We start from the raw sequence: 17,846 nt of genomic DNA, 5'->3' as shown, positions 1-17,846 counted from the left end.
GTAAGTCGCAGGCAAAAATTAATTAACCTAACCAAACAACAACTGTGGATATCTGAGGAGAGAAGGTCAGAGTCAGAGAGAGAGTGAGTCACTGGAGGAGCTGAAGTAATGTCTGCACAGCGGGCCCAGGTGTGCAGCATCACTCGACCTGCTACTCACAGCCACCAGTTGGAGACACACCTCCAAGCTGACATCACAACCTGATGACAGTCATCACAGGGCCAATGGGCAGGGTCAGCTGACAGAGGCTCCTCCTCAGCAGTGGGATTCAGTGGGGGTTCAGCGGCAGGCATTTCTATTGGACAACATATCAGCACATTACTCAAAGCGCATAACAGTGCAACTTAACACATAAGCCTACTCAGACATAATCAGAAATTTCAAAATCACATAAAATAACTATTGTCTGGTCAAAATGTTTGCAGGAAAACAAACAGACACAGACACACACACATTTGCAAAAACCCACCTGAAGGATCCTCCTGCTAGGGAGAAGTAGAAGCAAACCAGTCTTCATCCTCAGTATCAGACATTAGTGTCTCTGAGGACATAGATGGTGGCTGTCCCTGAAGTGTTCAGACCATTCCAGAAGCCTGTGTATCTGAGGAGGTAGATAGCAGCTCCTCATCCTGAGGCACTGAGAACATTCCAGAAGCTGAGGGAGTAGATGGCAGCTCATCCTGACCAGTGGCATGGGATGATCCAAAATATTTTAGAAGTGCCCCTGAAATTGCATCAAAAGGCAGTAAATATAACTCTGAATCTGATCTAAAACATCCATGAATTGTACAATTAAATAAACATACCATTACATACTATTACTGCCTGTCCTTACACACTATTAATCTAACTTTCAGGGAGGAACAGGACACACTTTCAGTGATGACATGTTAAGATATAGGCTACCTTTATCACAAAAAAGCGCTTTAGCAATTCAGTTTTGTTCGTCTTTGAAACTACTTTAGAGCATTGTACATTCCGTTAGCTAATTACAGGACAGGACCTAACAAATTTAACCCAAATAATCGATATAAATAATGACTGAACTTGTAGCACTAACAGTCTTGTTGCACCACACATTATGGTGAAATTATATCTCATGTTGTTAGTTCAGTTCAACCGAAATACTGTTGTATTAGAGCAGAGCCAGCATCATAGCAAAAGCTAACAAACCAGTGAGTTAGAACCTGCCTGATGAGCCTAGCCCTGTTTTCATGACATGCACTGTTACATGGACAGAACATCTGCTTACCTTTAGCTTTTGCCCGTTTCTCCTCTTCTTCTTTTTCTAAATTGGACACCTGAGATACCCGGAGGTGAAGTGTCCCACCCTCCACCTTTCCCCTTCTCCGTCTCTTTGTGCCCGCCGCACGGCACCACCCCAGCCCTGCGTCTGCTCAGCAGAGGCACACAGAGTCTGGACTCAGAGGGTTTTAGGAGCTCATGGTGCGGTGCCCCTCATGAACTGCAGCCCTGGGCGATTACACACATACATGTGCCAAAACATTAACCAAGATATAACTAAAACAAATAAATAAAAATTAATAATAGATAAAGGTATAAGCACATGTACACACGTCTACACATACATAAGTGCATCATTACAATAACCTGTCATACATGAAACAATAAAAGAAGATAAAAGAAAAATAACACAGAACACTCGCATACTTTTACCCCCTTAACCCTAACCAACCCCATCCCACATATCTTTATCTACATTTCATGACATGCTGGGTATTTCAAATAAATACACAAAAATACAAAATAATAATAAAGAGTTAAATCATACCTCGAGGTACATCGCGTGCCTCCTTTTTGGCTTCGAGCACGCGCTGGCCTGCTTCATTTATCTTGGCACCTGAGGGCATCTCTATTTAAGAATCCACCTACTGATGCACACAGAGTGAGTGCGGAGGTGGTCACATAACCGCCAACAACTGTTTAGCTACTGTAGCCTATATGAAGTATGCCACAGCAACCTTTGCATATGGTTAAAGTTTTGCCCGGAATCATCATTTAAAACCATACATTTTAGAAAGAAGTCAATCTCTAAGCCAAGTGCATTAGAGAGAAGTTTTACTATTTGTTCCCAGAAATTTTGAGCTGAATGATATGCAAGAACGTCCCTATTTGATACAAGTCACATAAATTACAATTTGGAGAAGGAGACAACATAATCACGTTTTTAATTTAGATTAAGTTATTGATATCTTTGTTTAAGTCCCTTTTTCATCAGTTTTCTCTGTTTCTGATAGAACAACCCTCAACTTTAATCTAACCTTTTATGAACATCTACATAATCAGTAAATTAAATACAAGAAAATACATGGATTTCAGTGAAAAAACACCAAATACAGAGGATAGGCTACTATTCTAATAAATGGAGATAAATTATTTAAGAAAGGTGAAATTTAGAGAAATATTTTATTTGGGAACTGCCAAAAAAGTAACACTGGGTCTTTATGGTTTAAAGTATGAGCAAAAGAAATAAACATTCAGCAACAAACACGCATGAACTCTGTAGTTCTGTTTTACCGGTTGCATCTTCAGGAATGCTGCCCTACTTCTTATTCTTTTCTAATGTCCTCAATAACTTGGCCGTTTAAGCACCTTGTCACTGCATTCCTGTCAACCACATCCTTTAAACATGCTCGGAGGTGTGTGGAGGGGTGTGTTCTACAGGCTACACCCCAACCTATATATGAAACATTTAAGACTTTTTTAAATTATTATTATTATCTGGTATCACATTGGAGGAGTGGCTTGCCTCTATTTAATGCTTCTTTGCATCTTTTTGGACCACATTCTCTGGTTCCAGTGGCTGATGATGTTATCACCTTGGGCTGTGGGATTAGGTGCGGACATTCTTTTTACACATGCATTATTTTATTTTATTTTATTTTTTATTTTTATTTTTTTTTTTATTTTATTTTGGGGATACTTTCTTCAACCTACTCTTCTTCTTGTTACAGTTTGGCTGATTTGCAGCTCCTCCAGGTTTTGTGGTAAGTAGCCTAATTTCTTCATAGATAACCACTACTCACTGAGTCATAACCCTTGTATTTTATTTATTTATTTATTCATTTATTTATCAGTATTATTTTTGAGATGGATGCGTGAGAGGACTTTAAGTGACTGAATGTTATCTACTTACCTTATGCGCCTAAGGGTTTTTTCCCCCCTGCGCAGTGTGGGTGTTCATGTCAGATGTTAGACGTTATGAGACTGATTTGTCAGCTTTGGTTTGTAGCACAGACAGCAGGATTGTACATGAGTTACAAATCAAGAGCTGCCAAGATTTTGCGCATGAACTTTTAAACCCTCATTCTTCAAATGCGATTGATTGATTGATTGATTGATTGATTTGATTTGATTTTACATATAAAGTTTTATGTTTCCCACCTGTTTATGTAAATCATAAAAAGGGCCTACAGGCTGGTGAATCCGGCTGAAGTGATGTAATAATAATAATGATAATAATAATAATAATAATAATAATAATAATAATAATAATAATAATGGATTAGATTTCTATAGTGCTTTTCAAGGCACCCAAAGTGCTTTACAAAATTGATACATTATTTATGTGCTAAAGATGGATGAAATTCGTGTGTGGACATGATGGCAGAGTCATGTGCCGTCCTTCCCACGTCCTTAATGTTTTAAATTCCAGCAGAAGTTTCCAACAGGCGGAGATAATCTTATTGCAACCGAAAGAATTCCCTTCCTGAAGTGATCGGTGGGAATGTTTTTTCTTTGTTGTTCACAGAGTGTGACCTGGAGTCAACGGAGAACCTAAAAAATGACTGTTACAAGTAGGTCTCCCCCTTTTTCTATTCAATTACCTCACTGATGGGTGGTGCCCTCAACGTGCATCAATCACTGTCATGTGGGTCTGAAAGCACCGTTATCAAGTTATTTTTGCCTTAAAGCAGATGTGTGGCTGAAAGATGAGACAAAAACGGGAATGTAATGCAGAGCAGAAGCGTATTTCCGTAAGCACAATTATTAAGATAAAAAAAAAAAAACAGCCGTGCAAACATGCTGTTTTGGCAGATAATAAAGGAGTTTCCCACCTAACTGGTAAAGTGTGTGAAGTGCAGCATTCGATCCAAAGACAGGAGCGACAATCCGCAACTGATCTGGTGCCTACAGTTGTGGATGCTGCTCATACTCCTCTGTTTGTGTGAACATTAACCCTTAACATTATAAACTAATTACCTGGAAATAAGTTTAGTAAAACAAAACCCAAAGGACGCCGATAAATCATATTTTTTCCAGTTAAATTATAAACTGAGGCTGCACATGTTTTGGTGCATATATTGCAGGTGTGGCGTTCACTCTGTTTATCAGTCTATTCTTATGTGTTCTGATGCAGTGATGAAAACACATAAATCTTTGTGTGAAAAAATCTCACAAAGTCGTTGCACGTCTACCAGCCTGTTTATCAGATAATCTACACTCTAAGAAAAAATATAGTGGCTCAGCTTAATTCAATTAAGGTAACAATTTGCGTCAATCTTTTTAAGAAATTCCAACTAAAACCTCTCAGTAAATCCAACAAGACTTTTAATGTTACAAACTCAGTTATTTAAAGACAACCAACATAATTTATTTCATCCTGCAAACAATTAATTAAGGTGAAGCAACTTAATTTTAATAAAATGGTTAAAGTTAAATTAACGTGAAGCAACTTAATTTTAATAAAATGGTCAAAGTTAAATTAAGGTGAAGCAACTTAATTTTAATAAAATGGTTAAAGTTAAATTAAGGTGAAGCAACCTAATTTCAATAAAATGGTTAAAGTTAAATTAAGGTGAAGCAACTTAATTTTAATAAAATGGTTAAAGTTAAATTAACATGAACCAACTTAATTTTAATAAAATGGTTAAAGTTAAATTAACGTGAACCAACTTAATTTTAATAAAATGGTCAAAGTTAAATTAAGGTGAAGCAACTTAATTTTAATAAAATGGTTAAAGTTAAATTAAGGTGAAGCAACCTAATTTCAATAAAATGGTTAAAGTTAAATTAACATGAACCAACTTAATTTTAATAAAATGGTTAAAGTTAAATTAACGTGAACCAACTTAATTTTAATAAAATGGTTAAAGTTAAATTAAGGTGAAGCAACTTAATTTTAATAAAATGGTTAAAGTTAAATTAAGGTGAAGCAACTTAATTTTAATAAAATGGTTCATGATAATTTAAGTTGTCAATATATTTAATTTAAGCTATTCCAGCTTGTTTTTCATTTCTCATCACAAATATTTCAAATTATTTCCTCAATTATTTATAAATAACATTAAATTTAATAACATAAATACAGTTCAGTCAGTTTTATGGTCAAACTTGTTTATTACATACAATTGCCAACTTGTCCAACTGTTTACCATCAAATAAACATGGAAGAGCTCCAAATGAAGACATGAAGTCAAATATTTGCAGGAGTTTGCTGTTAAACACACACACACACACACACACACACACAAAAAACCTCAAATTCAAATTATCATTTGAATTTTAGGAAACTGATTCCCTGAACAAAATCCAATGCGTCACTCTGCATGTTAAAGAACACAACAGGAATATCATTTTATTTTACTTCATTAATGCCAACTCCCATCACCGCAGTCGTGCCCTCCAGGAAGCAGGGCTACAGGCTCCGAGCGCCGGTGTGCTTGAAGGGCTTGATCCATGCACGAAGCTGGGCTTAGAGGTCGGAGCACAGCTTAGTTCTGATTTCTGTAAAGGAAACTAGTTCTATGATCCGTAATCGGAACTGGTCATGAGAACGGAAACAACTTCACGCTCCCCCTAGAGGCTTTCAGCAGCACAGATAGAAGGAGCTCCTGTTGGATCAGGGACCACTGTCCCACTGACACAGAGAAACAGAGCCCAATTTCATTTTTTTCAGGAAACAGTATCTCGTAAACTCAGAAAAACAGAGCAAATTTATTTTTTTTTTCAGAAAACAGTATCTCATAAACTCAGAAAAACAGAGCTTTTGTTTTTTTTTTTTTTCAGAAAACAGTATCTCAAACTCAGAAAAACAGAGCTTTTTTTTTTTTCTTCAGAAAACAGTATCTCGTAAACTCAGAAAAACAGCGCCGATTTTTTTTTAAACTTATTTTTTCTCGTAATTATGAGATAATTATCTCATTAATTCAGAAAAACAGAGCTGAAATTATTTTTTTGGGTGAAAGCAATACGCTTCCGTAGATAACACCTCAAAAGTACAAAAAAATTTACAAACTAGACTTCAAAATAATCATTAAATAAAATGACTGTTGTAACTATTTGTTTTAGCTAGATGCATCTAATCAATAACTAACTGGCAACAATAGAGGTGGTATATGTTGCACCAGGAAGCAACACAAATATAACACTTGAATTAGAATGCAGCCTAATTTTTAGTGCAGCAGTTTACCTTTTAGAGACATTACCTTGGGACTAGCTCTCAGAGCATCCAGCTCAAGGAATATCTTTTGAAATACCTCAAAAGTGCATTTTAGTTCTTTTGGGTAACTGAGGTTGAGTGCATATATTAGTCCCATGAGCAAGGCACATGCTCTTGGGACAGTCAGGCCATCCAGGACTTCTGCTCCCTCAATCACCACTGTTGCGTTGGCTGGTTCAGATGCCCCTCTGCTCACAACAATCTTCATTACTTCATCGCCATCCTGGCATAAGTAGGTCAGAATCAATGTCAGTGTTTTTTCCCATATGTAAAAACAAGAATAATGTACAGTGAATCTGCACTTAAAGGTTAACTTCAGGATTCAACCTAGGCTTTGGGGATGGCTGTTTAGTAGCAAACCAAACATTTTTAATGACATACTTTTGACACAAACAAACTCTGCCTACAAAGCCCTGATAAAACTTACTTTCACTTTCAGGAAAAAACAAAACTTACTGAATATATCATCCTGATTTTGGTTTCTGTCATTCAGTTGCACTGTCTGCCATCCCTAAATACTGCCCAGGTTAAATCCTGAAGTTATCAGTTGAAGTGTTGGATTATCTACCAACTGTTCTTTGAAGAGATCCTCCTCCTGTTCTCTCATGTACACGATTAGGCAACGGATTGCAGCTTCTCTCCTCCTTTCTACCGTCTGTTCCTATAAATAATACAAGAAAATGGTATTTAAAAAATCAAAAATGTTTAAAAAAGAAATAATGTGCAAAACAAAAACTATAATATTTATTCATAATTGTATTTCCTTCTTTTGTGTTGGAAATGTTGAATGAATAACTATAATGACATTTTTACAGACAAATCTATCATGTATTAATTTATTATCTATTTTTTTAAAAAATATTTATTTAATTAACCCATCAACACCTAAAAAATAAATTGATTGTTTCATATTTTAAATGAACTGTGTTACATTTATTCATACCTCTAGCAGCATGTTCTTTATGTGCTGAATCTTCATTTTTGCAGCTCCTCCTCTTGAGGACACCAGTGCCATTATTTTCAGGGTATACTGGTCCAGTTTTGCCATGAACGTTGTCTCAAGGACAACAGTGGTGACCCTTCTGAATTCTTCATTTATCTGTATAAAACACAAATAAAAATACAAATAAAAAGGTGCAATTTGTTAGTGTAAAAAACTGACTGACATAGCACATACTGCAAACCATTTTATAAAATAATGTTAACCTGAGTTGCATCGAAAAGAGCAGGCCATCGGTCTCTTAAGTCACTGATTGGTGGTGCTTGATTGACAACTTCCTGCCTGCGAATGGAGAATGTCTTTGCCATTTTCTCACTGATGACCTGGCAGTTGTTCCTCTTCTTTACTTCATCAAGGAGCTCCAACCTTACATGTTCCAAAGTTCCTTCTGTTTCTCCTTGTGGGTGAGGAGGTAAATAGTTCACCTCTGCCCTTTTTGGCTTTTTGATATTCTTTGCGGGTGCTTTCTCATGTGCGCGCTTCTTTCTGAGAGAATTCACATCAAGCTCAGGACATCCAAGCCCTCTCAATTTAGATCTATAGCTGGCCATTTTATATTTTAGTCTTTGTTGCCATGCGTAGCATCCATTATGTGACCCTGGTTCTTTAAGGCAAGGATGCTTCTGAATTAGTGCCTCAGCAACATCGTTCAACTGCGCACTTGTGGGGTAGGCAACATACAGAAAGATGCTTTCAGCTAGCTTCTCAAGGATGTCTGAAAGGACTGTGACAAAGTTGAGCTGAATTCCATCCCTCTTGAAATCTTCATTTCCTGAGGCCAGCACAAGCTCTGTGTCATAAGCAAAATTAGGTACTGGAAATGTAGTGGGCCAACGCTGTGTACGGTGAGTAACATATTCAGGTGATGAAAGAATCAGTGTGTCCTGCGACCCAGAGGAACAGCTGCTGCTAGCAGGATGGATGGAGGTCTCAGAATTAGGGAGCGAGGCTACTGATGCACTTTCAAAGGAACTGTCCCCATCAGTAAAGGTCAGAGTAACTGTAGGAGGTTCAACAATGTGAACCACCTTGATGGTATCCTTGTCCTTGATGTCATTTGTTGAGGTAAGAGAAAAATATTCCTCTCCAAAGTCAGCATCCTTATAATGCAAGGTAAAGTTCCCTTCAAGCCCAAATTTCTCCCTCACAATAGACTCAAGTTCATCCACAGTATTAGGGATTCCATGAGGTAAGTCCAGTTTGCGAATTTCATGGTCCTGAAGAATGACCCGAAGTTTGGCTTGAGTAGACATCAAGGTATCTATTAGAGAAAACATTACATCAGTTTGGGTTATAGAATACATGCAGACACATCACATAATCATTTGGTATGGGAGAAGAATATGACCACTAAAAATTACTCTAGATAAATAAAAGCTTTGGACTTTGAATTTTCATCACATTTATCAAATAAACTAGTATGCCGAGAAGTACTGGTTAATTCAGTCTCCAAGAAATTTTACATCACACTGTGACATTTCCTCATCATCAAATTTCACACCAAGTCTTAGATTTGTGTCCATAAGTATACTTCTGCAGACCCTACTGCAAAAAATCCTATATGTCTGCTTATACTATGACTAAATGTTGAAGACATTTCTTTCTGTGGCAAATGACAAGTGTAGGAAGAAAGCTTTGTTCACTTTAACATTTCCCCCTGAAGAATAACGTAATAAAAGTAAAACTACAAAGATTACCATCTTGTTGTCCATCTCAGTATTATGGAGCTCATATTTACAACTACTACTCAGATGACGTTTTTACATCTCCATATTGGCATAGTCATCAAGAGCCTAACATCCTCTCCTCAGCGAGAATCAGTGTGGTCTGGGTTTAAGAATTATATCATGCTCCTGGCAAATTGAGACACTAATATTGCCTAATGTTTGATTATAGGTTGAACATTATCACACTTTAAAAATTATTATTGGAATACACACATTGGAGGAGTTGTACTGTATACTCTCACCACACTTCCAAGTGAAAATTATCATTTATGCTCAAGTGTGGGGCAAACACATTCATCAAAAAAAAAACAACAACTTTGTTTTCATAATGAGACAGTAACCCCATATACAGAGAGGATGATGCAATTTTTGAGGTCTCACCTATAAACTCAAACAAATGATGAGGTATACTGACCCCTTTGCCATCTATGGTACATAAATGTAGCACTTCTGGGTCACCATGCGCTTCCCTGCAACACTGTATGCTGCCATGGGGAAGATGTCAAACAACTCACTAGGCTCAATGAGTTTAACATTTCTTGTGTTTTCAAGCTCATAGCTTCTAAGATGCTCAATATACCATGAATTTAAACATTTCACAATGAAGCCAACCTTCCCATTTACGACAACAAGCTGTATCAATTCTACAAAATCTGGCAGACCACCTGTTGAACCATGTGCCAAGATCATGCCAGTGGAGTAACTGGTGCCACTGTAGCACACTGTGTTTGCCATGTGGACAAATGATTCACCAGGGAATTTTGATTCCACTGCTTTCCTAATGTCTTCCCTCAGCACAGTCAAATCCACTGTTGACAGTTTTGCTACCTGTAGAGGTTGAACAATTTTACTGCCATGTAGATGGTATGCAATCATTAACTGATGCTTCACTGCAAGAGACAACAAAATGTTTCGGAAGCTATGCGTATGCCTGACCACACGCTTAAAAAAGCTGTGCTTAGCTTCAAAGCGCATAGTCCACAAAGACACAAGTGGACCAAAAGCTTTTATCTGGTGTGGGTAATGTTCAAGAAAATGATGCTTCGGAATAAGTCTCTCCTGAGGGAATACCTCCAGGAATCTGTGCCGATGCTCGGAAATCTTGCTTTCAAGGAAACAAATAGTGAGGTCTGTGTGAACAGGAGAAAGGACAAGTTCAACTATGTCCTTAAGGTTCAGAAGGATCAGCCATGCTGGTTCATTCTCAGGGATTCTTTCTCCAACTATCAGTGGAAGGAGGCGAAGCAAAGCCCAGTTTTCATGGGCATTTCCACCAACAGTTTTTCTTGCAGCAAAAGTCAGTGGAACTGGTTGTGGTGCATCCGTTCTATCTGCCCATCTGTATGGGAACTCTTTGATTAATTTATTTAATTCCTCAAGTGTGAAATATTTCCCTTTGATTAACACATTTAGGCATAGTGCTAACTCTAAAGGCACAATACCTTCAAAGAGATCGTGTAGCAAATCAGGTGGGTAGCCAGATAAAACATTGAAATATTTTAGTTTGTCAGTCAGTGGGCACTGTCTCTTTACTCCATAACAATGAGATGCACTTGTATCTGTCTGTGCTGTCTGAACATGCACCCTGTGCTCTTGTGTTGTCCGAGGACAAAATGTTCCTGTTTTAACTTCACTCACCTGGAATTGAGATCTTTCTCCAAGACAGAACCTGCAGATGTGTGTACTTGAGAAGCTCTCCACAAACCCTCCAATAGAGTGGGCACCAAGGTTATCTGCAACGACACAATACACAGTACCTTTGACTCGCAGACCTAGTGAAGGAATGTAAAGTCCTTCTTCTTCTAGGCTGGCAAGGTCCTTTAGCAGTGGTTCTAATACAGCATTATATCCAAACTTTTTAACATCATCAGCCTTGCAGAGAATGGCAAGGTAGATTGATGTGAGCGAGGATCTGAGCAATGGTGGCACATTAGCTAAAACCCAATACACAGCAGTAATTTTGTGTTTTTTTCTTGATGTGCCAAGTGGATTACACACTTCAAAATCATCCACATACAGAATGAGAGAAATGGCTGGATTGTTTTCTGATAGCAATTTATTGTTTTTAAAATGTATGCCATCATGGAATGATTTGTAGTGAGTGTCAGACCTGCTCTCTGCTTCAGGGCTATGTCTTAGCAAATCCTGGATCTCTTTTTTCTTCAAAACCTCATGTAAGGACTTCAAAATAGGTACATACTGGAAACTTTTCTTTTCCCTAGCACAGAGAAAATATTCTATAGGTTCCACCATGGAAAAATGCTCCTTGAAATACTCTCTTCTCTTGTAGGAGGTGGAAAGAGGAGCAGTATGTCCTAGAGCTAATGTAATTGGGTTAGACTTGCATAGGTCTGTCGCCATCTCTGAGATGATCACATCATCAACCTCACAATTATGCCTCTTTAAGCATGACTGTAAAATATCTTTAAAAAGAGGACCTGAAGCTGATGAAGAAATAAAGTGCAGTTCTTCCACTAACTCATCAATACACCTTTGTGGTACATTGAATATGCTTTCCATTTTCAGCAGCAAGTGGGCTAAATTTTTTTCAATTAAGTTCGGCAATTCTCTCATTTCTTCATCTCCAGGATCTTCACTCACTGTACCCTCCGTATCATCATCAATAGGATCGTCCCCTGTATTTGAAGGATTAACATACCTCTGCAAGAGTTCAGGCTTGAAGTCATCCAGGGAATGAGGAGTGTGTTTCCGGCTCCTATGAGAGGCAAATGTTCCATAAACGTTTGTTTTGAAACAGCAATTTTCAAAAACACAAGACACTGTTTCCTGCTTTTTTAAATGACGGCCAATGTGTTCAAAGTATTCTCTTTCTGAGGAGATGGTGTTCAAAGAGCAACATGAACATTTAAAAGACAGAACTTCTGTGCGTGTCCCTGTCTCACGAGTTGAATGGCTTCTAGACAGATGGGTTCTCAGGCTGCCCCATGTTTTAAACGAGCAGTAACACTCCCAATAAAGGCAAGGGAGAAATTCTCCACCATGGCCATGTCTAAGCCTATAATGCTTTACAAGATCAATTCTTCTTGACACTTCAAATTTGCAAAGTTTACAGGTCCAATTCATTTTTAAAACTAAGCAAAGCTCTGTTTAAACTGCTTGAAAATTATAGTATTGTTTAGTGAGTCATAGCTACAGTGCTTAGAGCGTGTGCAGCATGACTTAGAAAAACTTATTGCCTATGATGTGTTTCTAAATTGAAGATGGAAAAACTAAAAATTTGCTTGCAACCAACTGCACAAAAATGATCCTTCGTCTTAGGTTCTAAAAGATTTTAAATATGTTTGAACTGTATTACTGTTGTCTTAATATGTTGAAAGATTTTTTTTTTTACTTTTAAAGTGAACTAAACGAGAAAAAAAACACTACACACACATTTTGATGATTCTTAACTTCAGAAAATGCCACGTGTCTCAATAGCAAAACAGAAAAATACACAGGCCTACTGCAGCCTTACTAAAAGGAAACCTTTTCTATGGCGTTTTTACAAGTAATGTGGGTGCCTTAACGCTGCTCACGGACACACGCCGACCTGTATGAACTTCAAACAAAAACTTCTCCAATAAAGTAATTTGTTACAGGTTTAGTTGTGACTATCAAGCCATCAATCAACATGCACCTGTGGCTAGCCAAAACTTCATCAACGTAGTACAAACTTTAAACTTGGAAAAACAAAACTCTTATTTCTCTTATCTTTGCAGTGGTACAACTAACGTTTACCGCTAATTAAAATCGTTCGACTGCCACAGCAAACAAAACACGAACCTTGCAGCAGAAGACGACTGTATCTGACGGTCACATCGGAAGAAATAAAGGGTGGAGGGGCGGGGCGGGGCGGGGCGGGGCTGGGCCACAGAGCGCGCGCAAAAGGACATTTGGAAATGTGCGGCGGAAGCCGTTCTGTTTACAACTGAGGCTGTACGTCAGCAGCTATGAACCTACGATTTTACCGCTAAATTAGCTTAATTTCAATTTTGTCTGTGTTAAGACGAATTCTTGCACTATTTGCTGATACAGTTAGTAGCCGTTATGAACAAAATAAAGCAAAAACAGTTACTTACCTTGTGTTACTCCATAGAAACTTTTGTTTTCCTCTTCTGATTTGGAATTTTCCAACAGGCATTCGTAGCAGTCGCAGCTTGGCTCCTCTCTGTATGTGATTGCAGGATAAAACCAGAAGCAGGAGCAGAGCAGCTTTTGAAAGCTGTTTAACATTTGGCTCTAGCTCTGTTAATATATCACTTTATCAAGTTTTAAAAGCCTTTCAAGTGAGAATGTGACCCTGTAGCTTACCAACGTGTGTTCACTTCATCCAGAAAATGCGGAGAAACCTGTGGTTCTGACATTTCAGAGATGTTGTACAAAAGAACGTCTTCCCTGTTTTTTCAGAATAAAAGCTTATATTACTATGAATATGGGCAGTGCTTTTGTTTTGTAACGGGATGTTTAATGTGATCGGTCGTACTTTATCTCGCTGCAAACTTCAAACGTCTTCAAAAGAAACCACACAGACAAAAACCTCACCTCTTTATTACTTATGAAAGAGAAACATGCAACACCTCAACTTAAAACATGATTTGAAAATCTTACATAAACTCAGCCCTAAAACGTTTATGAAAACTTTTGTTTGTTTTGTCTTACTTATTTAATGTTTATTTATTTGAATATATGTTTTTCAGTAATTTATCATCTGCCAGTTGCTGGCTGTGATTGGGGCAAAGAGCCACTAACTGACGGCAAAACTCAGTATATAGCAAAATTTCAGTCCTGATTCAGCTCAGACAATGAAGGAGGTGGAGTTGATTTCGGGTCTGGCCTTCGAATTGCCCCCTGGGGACAAATGAAGTTTTTTGAATTTGAAAGTTTTTGTCGAAAATATACATACATATTTAAGTTAACACAGTTTTCTATTTTAAGCTGGACCAACTTCTTAAAATAAGTTACCAACTTGTTATATTAAGTCCATGTAACAAGTTTATAATTTTATGTTGAAAAAGCTCTTGATTTTAAGCTCATCTAACTAACCCAATATTTTCAGCTGGACCAACTTCTTAAAATAAGTTACCACCTTGTTATAATTAGTCCATGTAACAACCTTATTTTTTTATGTTGAAAAAGCTCTTGATTTTAAGCTCAACTAACTAACCCCATGAATCATTTTTTAGAGTGTATTTGATAGGTCTGACATCTGTAGAAGTGAGTCAGAAGGTCCTGCAGTGACACCTCTGCCTTACCCAGCGCTGTCAACACCTGTATGAGTCTGGGTGGGGCTGATTTTGACAGAAACATGGAATATGTCACCTGTGGACGGTTCTGTTATACAGGTCTCCTGCTCTGTTTCTCACACGCTGTTGTAATAGGCAAACAGCCAGAAGCAAATTACAATCCTGTTTTGATAAACAGATTTCAGTGATATTTGAGCCTGGCCAAAACATGTGCGTCATGACATCTCCAAATCTCAAATAGCATGACAACCATTTTTCTCATCTACCAGGTTAGGGACCTAGCCTGACTTTATTGACCTTTTCATCTGTGCAACTAAGGTCTCACCTTAAAACAAAAATATAAACAATTAAAATATGGGAATGTATAAGTCTGTGTCTGTGCTATACATAATATATACATTAAGGGTGCTTGTGAAATTATCCTGGCAAAGAGTAACCTACAGTAGAGGGCAGCATTACAAAGACCAATGATCCAATGAGGAATGGTTTACCATAAAATATTACATTTTGTACATCTACATGTATTCATGAATGTGCTGTGTTTACTATGCCCTCTAGGAAAATGTGTGTGGAGAAACCCTATTCTAGGTTACAACTGTCATGTTGTGGAAATCAAACATTCAACCCAGCAGCAGCGACTTGCTGTGAAGAGCATCGTGGGAAAAACAAATTAGGTAACAATCCAACTTCTGTGTGTGAGGCAAGTGGCATGACCAGATTAAAAACATTGATAGTCAGCAAGAACCTGAATTGTTTTTATCTTTACAGTTTCTCTTTAGTGGCACAAAAGACATGAAATGTACTGTAATGGCTGTTACTTTAATTTGTTGGGATATTTGTGCGCCTCAGACAACATTGAGAAGTTTATCTCTGTAGATGCAAAGAGAAAAGTGACAGGAACTGGGGTGAATTCCTCATAATCCAAGCAACTATTAGACACTTAACAGCAATACAAACTGTATTCATCGACTGTATTATGGATCATCACTTTATCCAACAGTTTCTAACTACAGTAACATTTCCTGCAGCATTACTTATATTAAAGCAGTTATATTTTGTTTTGACATTCCAAACTATTCTAAAAGTGCCTGAATGCTCCCAAAGCTACCAAAAAACCCCTAACAAATTAACACTACGTCTCCAGACTGGATCACTCATGAATAAAGTGGGAAGCACATTATTCACATAAGCTCATTTGTAATTTTGACAGATGGTCAAATTTACCTTCTGTCTCATAATTATCACATGCTGCATCAGCTGATAGTTTACATTATAACTCTGTTACTTTAGGTCTGTTTTAGACAGAAAAAAGCAACAGTAAAACCACAAGTCACCTCTGTTTTCTTTGTGGTCTGTGTTGTCAATAGCTGCACTAAAGATCTATTTGGAATCATCCAAACAAAGTCAGAACAGTCACAGTTTGGTCTGAACCATGAATCAGCTAACAGTAAACTTAGCAAAGACAATAACATCACATAACAAATAGTTCCAGGTGCAACAAACCCCGCCCCTTGCACGTATTTTAGTTTATTTTGGCATCAATCAAGCAGATTTCATCATGTCTATGCGTGTGCTGATGTCAGCATTGACAGCACAGACAAATTTCGCCCATTATAAGTAAATGGGGAAAAAAAAATAGATTTTAAAAATTCATTAAAAAATTTAACTTTGACCTACTTTTCATAAAATGTAATCACATCTATTGTGGGTCACAATGAACCCAATTTGGTATTCATTCAAGCAATATTTTTGCTGCTAAAGTGTTAACAAACTAACAAACAAAACAAACCAAAAATAATACATCTTGCCTCCCCTTCGGTGGTTGGAGTCAAGGCCATGGGAGGTAGGGGTGCGGAGGGTGAACCCCCCTCTGGATCACAGGACAAACATTCCAAAATTAAATGATTAAATAAAGAGCTATGATCTAATTATTGTTTGTTGGTTAGGGCATGACCCAGAACAGACTGATGCACCTCACACTCATACATGTGCATGCAGACATTGTGGGACAGCTGGACATAAAAGAGATGGTGAAAATTTTCATCAGTGTTGCCTTGGGTTGCAAAAACACATTTGGAGCATCGGCTTAAGGTCCGTGCACCTGCTACAACAGTAAACCCAGAGTGCGATTTGTGAAAAATGTAAATGTGGAAATGCTTCTGAAAAGTTTATGAAAATAAATGATAGTAAGCAAGTAGTATGTGAAGAGCTTCCTTCTGACCAAATGAAAAAAAGCATATATATAAATTGTAAATTGTGGGAAAACACTGTTGTTTAGATGGTAATAAAATGTGACCAACATTAACCCTTTCAGCACCACGGACAGCACCGCTCACACTCCAGTCACCTGTCACAGTTTCACCCGTCAGTGTCTAATCTGATCATTGTTTTCATCACAAAAAAATATATATCCTAGTGTTTCTATTGTCAATTGGCGAAGGACTTTTAATGAGAGGGGAGCCAATTCAATTCCCGTCCCACATCAAATTGCACTCAGACTGAGCATAAATAGGTCTACCTACTCATCATCACCGTAGTTTGAAGAAACGTATGTCTGTTCTTTTCCTTGAATATTATTTATCAGCAGTCCATGCTTCTAAAGTAGTCTATATTATAAATCTTGCTTTCTGCAGCCAGCCAAACATTGAAAATTTCAAATAAAATACAGGCCATAAGAAAATAAATACACTGTGACATAGGAAGTTTCAAATATATGTGTACATTCCGTATGGTATATCTTATGATCTTATAATTAATATTTGACAATTGAAATAAAGTAGTTGGAAGATAGGACACACGACACCTGATTAAAACAAACCCCCCCACCCCCCACCCGCTCCACCACACCTCTGCTTGAGAACGCGTCAATGTAATCCATGGGGGGACATCCCCTCCCCACCCACTGCCCTCAGTGTATGGCTTCCCTTGAAATGGGTTCCCACGGCTATGGGCAGGGTAATAACTTTACCCCTTCATAAGCCTCATCATCAAACTCACTTGTGTAGAGGAATGCTGCGATTTCAACATCAAACTCCATTCTAGTAAATACAACAACATTGCTTCCAGACACTGAGGTCATGCCATATAAACGTCACATCCTATATCAGCTAATAATAACTACATGTCCTGGAAGTCAAGCCACTTCCACATTCCTACATTTATTCATGACTGTCTGCTGTCAGTCAGAATTTGTGAAATACTGCTGTTATTTTCTCAAATTTTATCCAGGCAAGAATGAAGGTTTGTAAGCTTTACATCTGCAGTTAATTTATCAAGGTAGAACCTATTATTAAATCTGACCCAATGATTTTAGAAATTTGCTGTCAGTCAATCACTATGCCTCAAAATCTCAACAGTCAGTGCTCGGAGCATCACACAGACAACAGCCTTATTTATCACTAGTATGTTGACCC

General features: G+C 37.7%; 2 protein-coding genes and 1 long non-coding RNA gene across 4 annotated transcripts in view; 1 reads left to right on the top strand and 2 right to left on the bottom strand.

The window, feature by feature from the left end:
• Positions 1-207: 207 nt before the first annotated feature.
• LOC115431248 (uncharacterized) lies at positions 208-1,344 on the bottom strand. The gene is made up of 3 exons (XR_003937058.1): positions 1,253-1,344; positions 470-724; positions 208-295 (listed from the first exon to the last, which is right to left on the bottom strand). It is a non-coding gene; the product is annotated as an uncharacterized LOC115431248 (long non-coding RNA).
• Positions 1,345-2,779: 1,435 nt separating this feature from the next.
• LOC115431008 (uncharacterized) overlaps positions 2,780-17,846 on the top strand; it is a 41,934-nt gene continuing 26,867 nt past the window's right edge. Inside the window, exons 1-4 of the mRNA XM_030151236.1 lie at positions 2,780-2,858; positions 2,976-3,008; positions 3,773-3,818; positions 14,992-15,107. Of these exons, the coding sequence (XP_030007096.1) occupies positions 2,780-2,858; positions 2,976-3,008; positions 3,773-3,818; positions 14,992-15,107 (274 nt within the window). The remainder of the gene's footprint in view (positions 2,859-2,975; positions 3,009-3,772; positions 3,819-14,991; positions 15,108-17,846) is intronic.
• On the bottom strand, positions 6,209-13,559 carry si:ch211-166e11.5 (sterile alpha motif domain-containing protein 3). 2 transcript variants are annotated; one of them, XM_030151238.1, is made up of 8 exons: positions 13,502-13,559; positions 13,270-13,412; positions 11,850-11,906; positions 10,829-10,923; positions 7,670-8,724; positions 7,407-7,562; positions 7,032-7,124; positions 6,209-6,686 (listed from the first exon to the last, which is right to left on the bottom strand). In XM_030151238.1, exons 5-8 carry the CDS (start codon positions 8,714-8,716, stop codon positions 6,417-6,419), a joined length of 1,566 nt encoding a protein of 521 aa, XP_030007098.1. In that variant the 5' UTR covers positions 8,717-8,724; positions 10,829-10,923; positions 11,850-11,906; positions 13,270-13,412; positions 13,502-13,559; the 3' UTR covers positions 6,209-6,416. The 2 variants fall into 2 exon arrangements, with proteins under 2 accessions (XP_030007098.1, XP_030007097.1); XM_030151237.1 differs by having other exon boundaries at positions 13,270-13,358.

The sequence above is a fragment of the Sphaeramia orbicularis genome, chromosome 13 (assembly GCF_902148855.1).
Source record: "Sphaeramia orbicularis chromosome 13, fSphaOr1.1, whole genome shotgun sequence".
In the NCBI taxonomy this organism is placed as follows: domain Eukaryota; kingdom Metazoa; phylum Chordata; class Actinopteri; order Kurtiformes; family Apogonidae; genus Sphaeramia; species Sphaeramia orbicularis.
The sequence above is the reverse complement of the archived record's forward strand: the minus strand, read 5'-3'. Positions and strand labels throughout refer to the sequence as shown.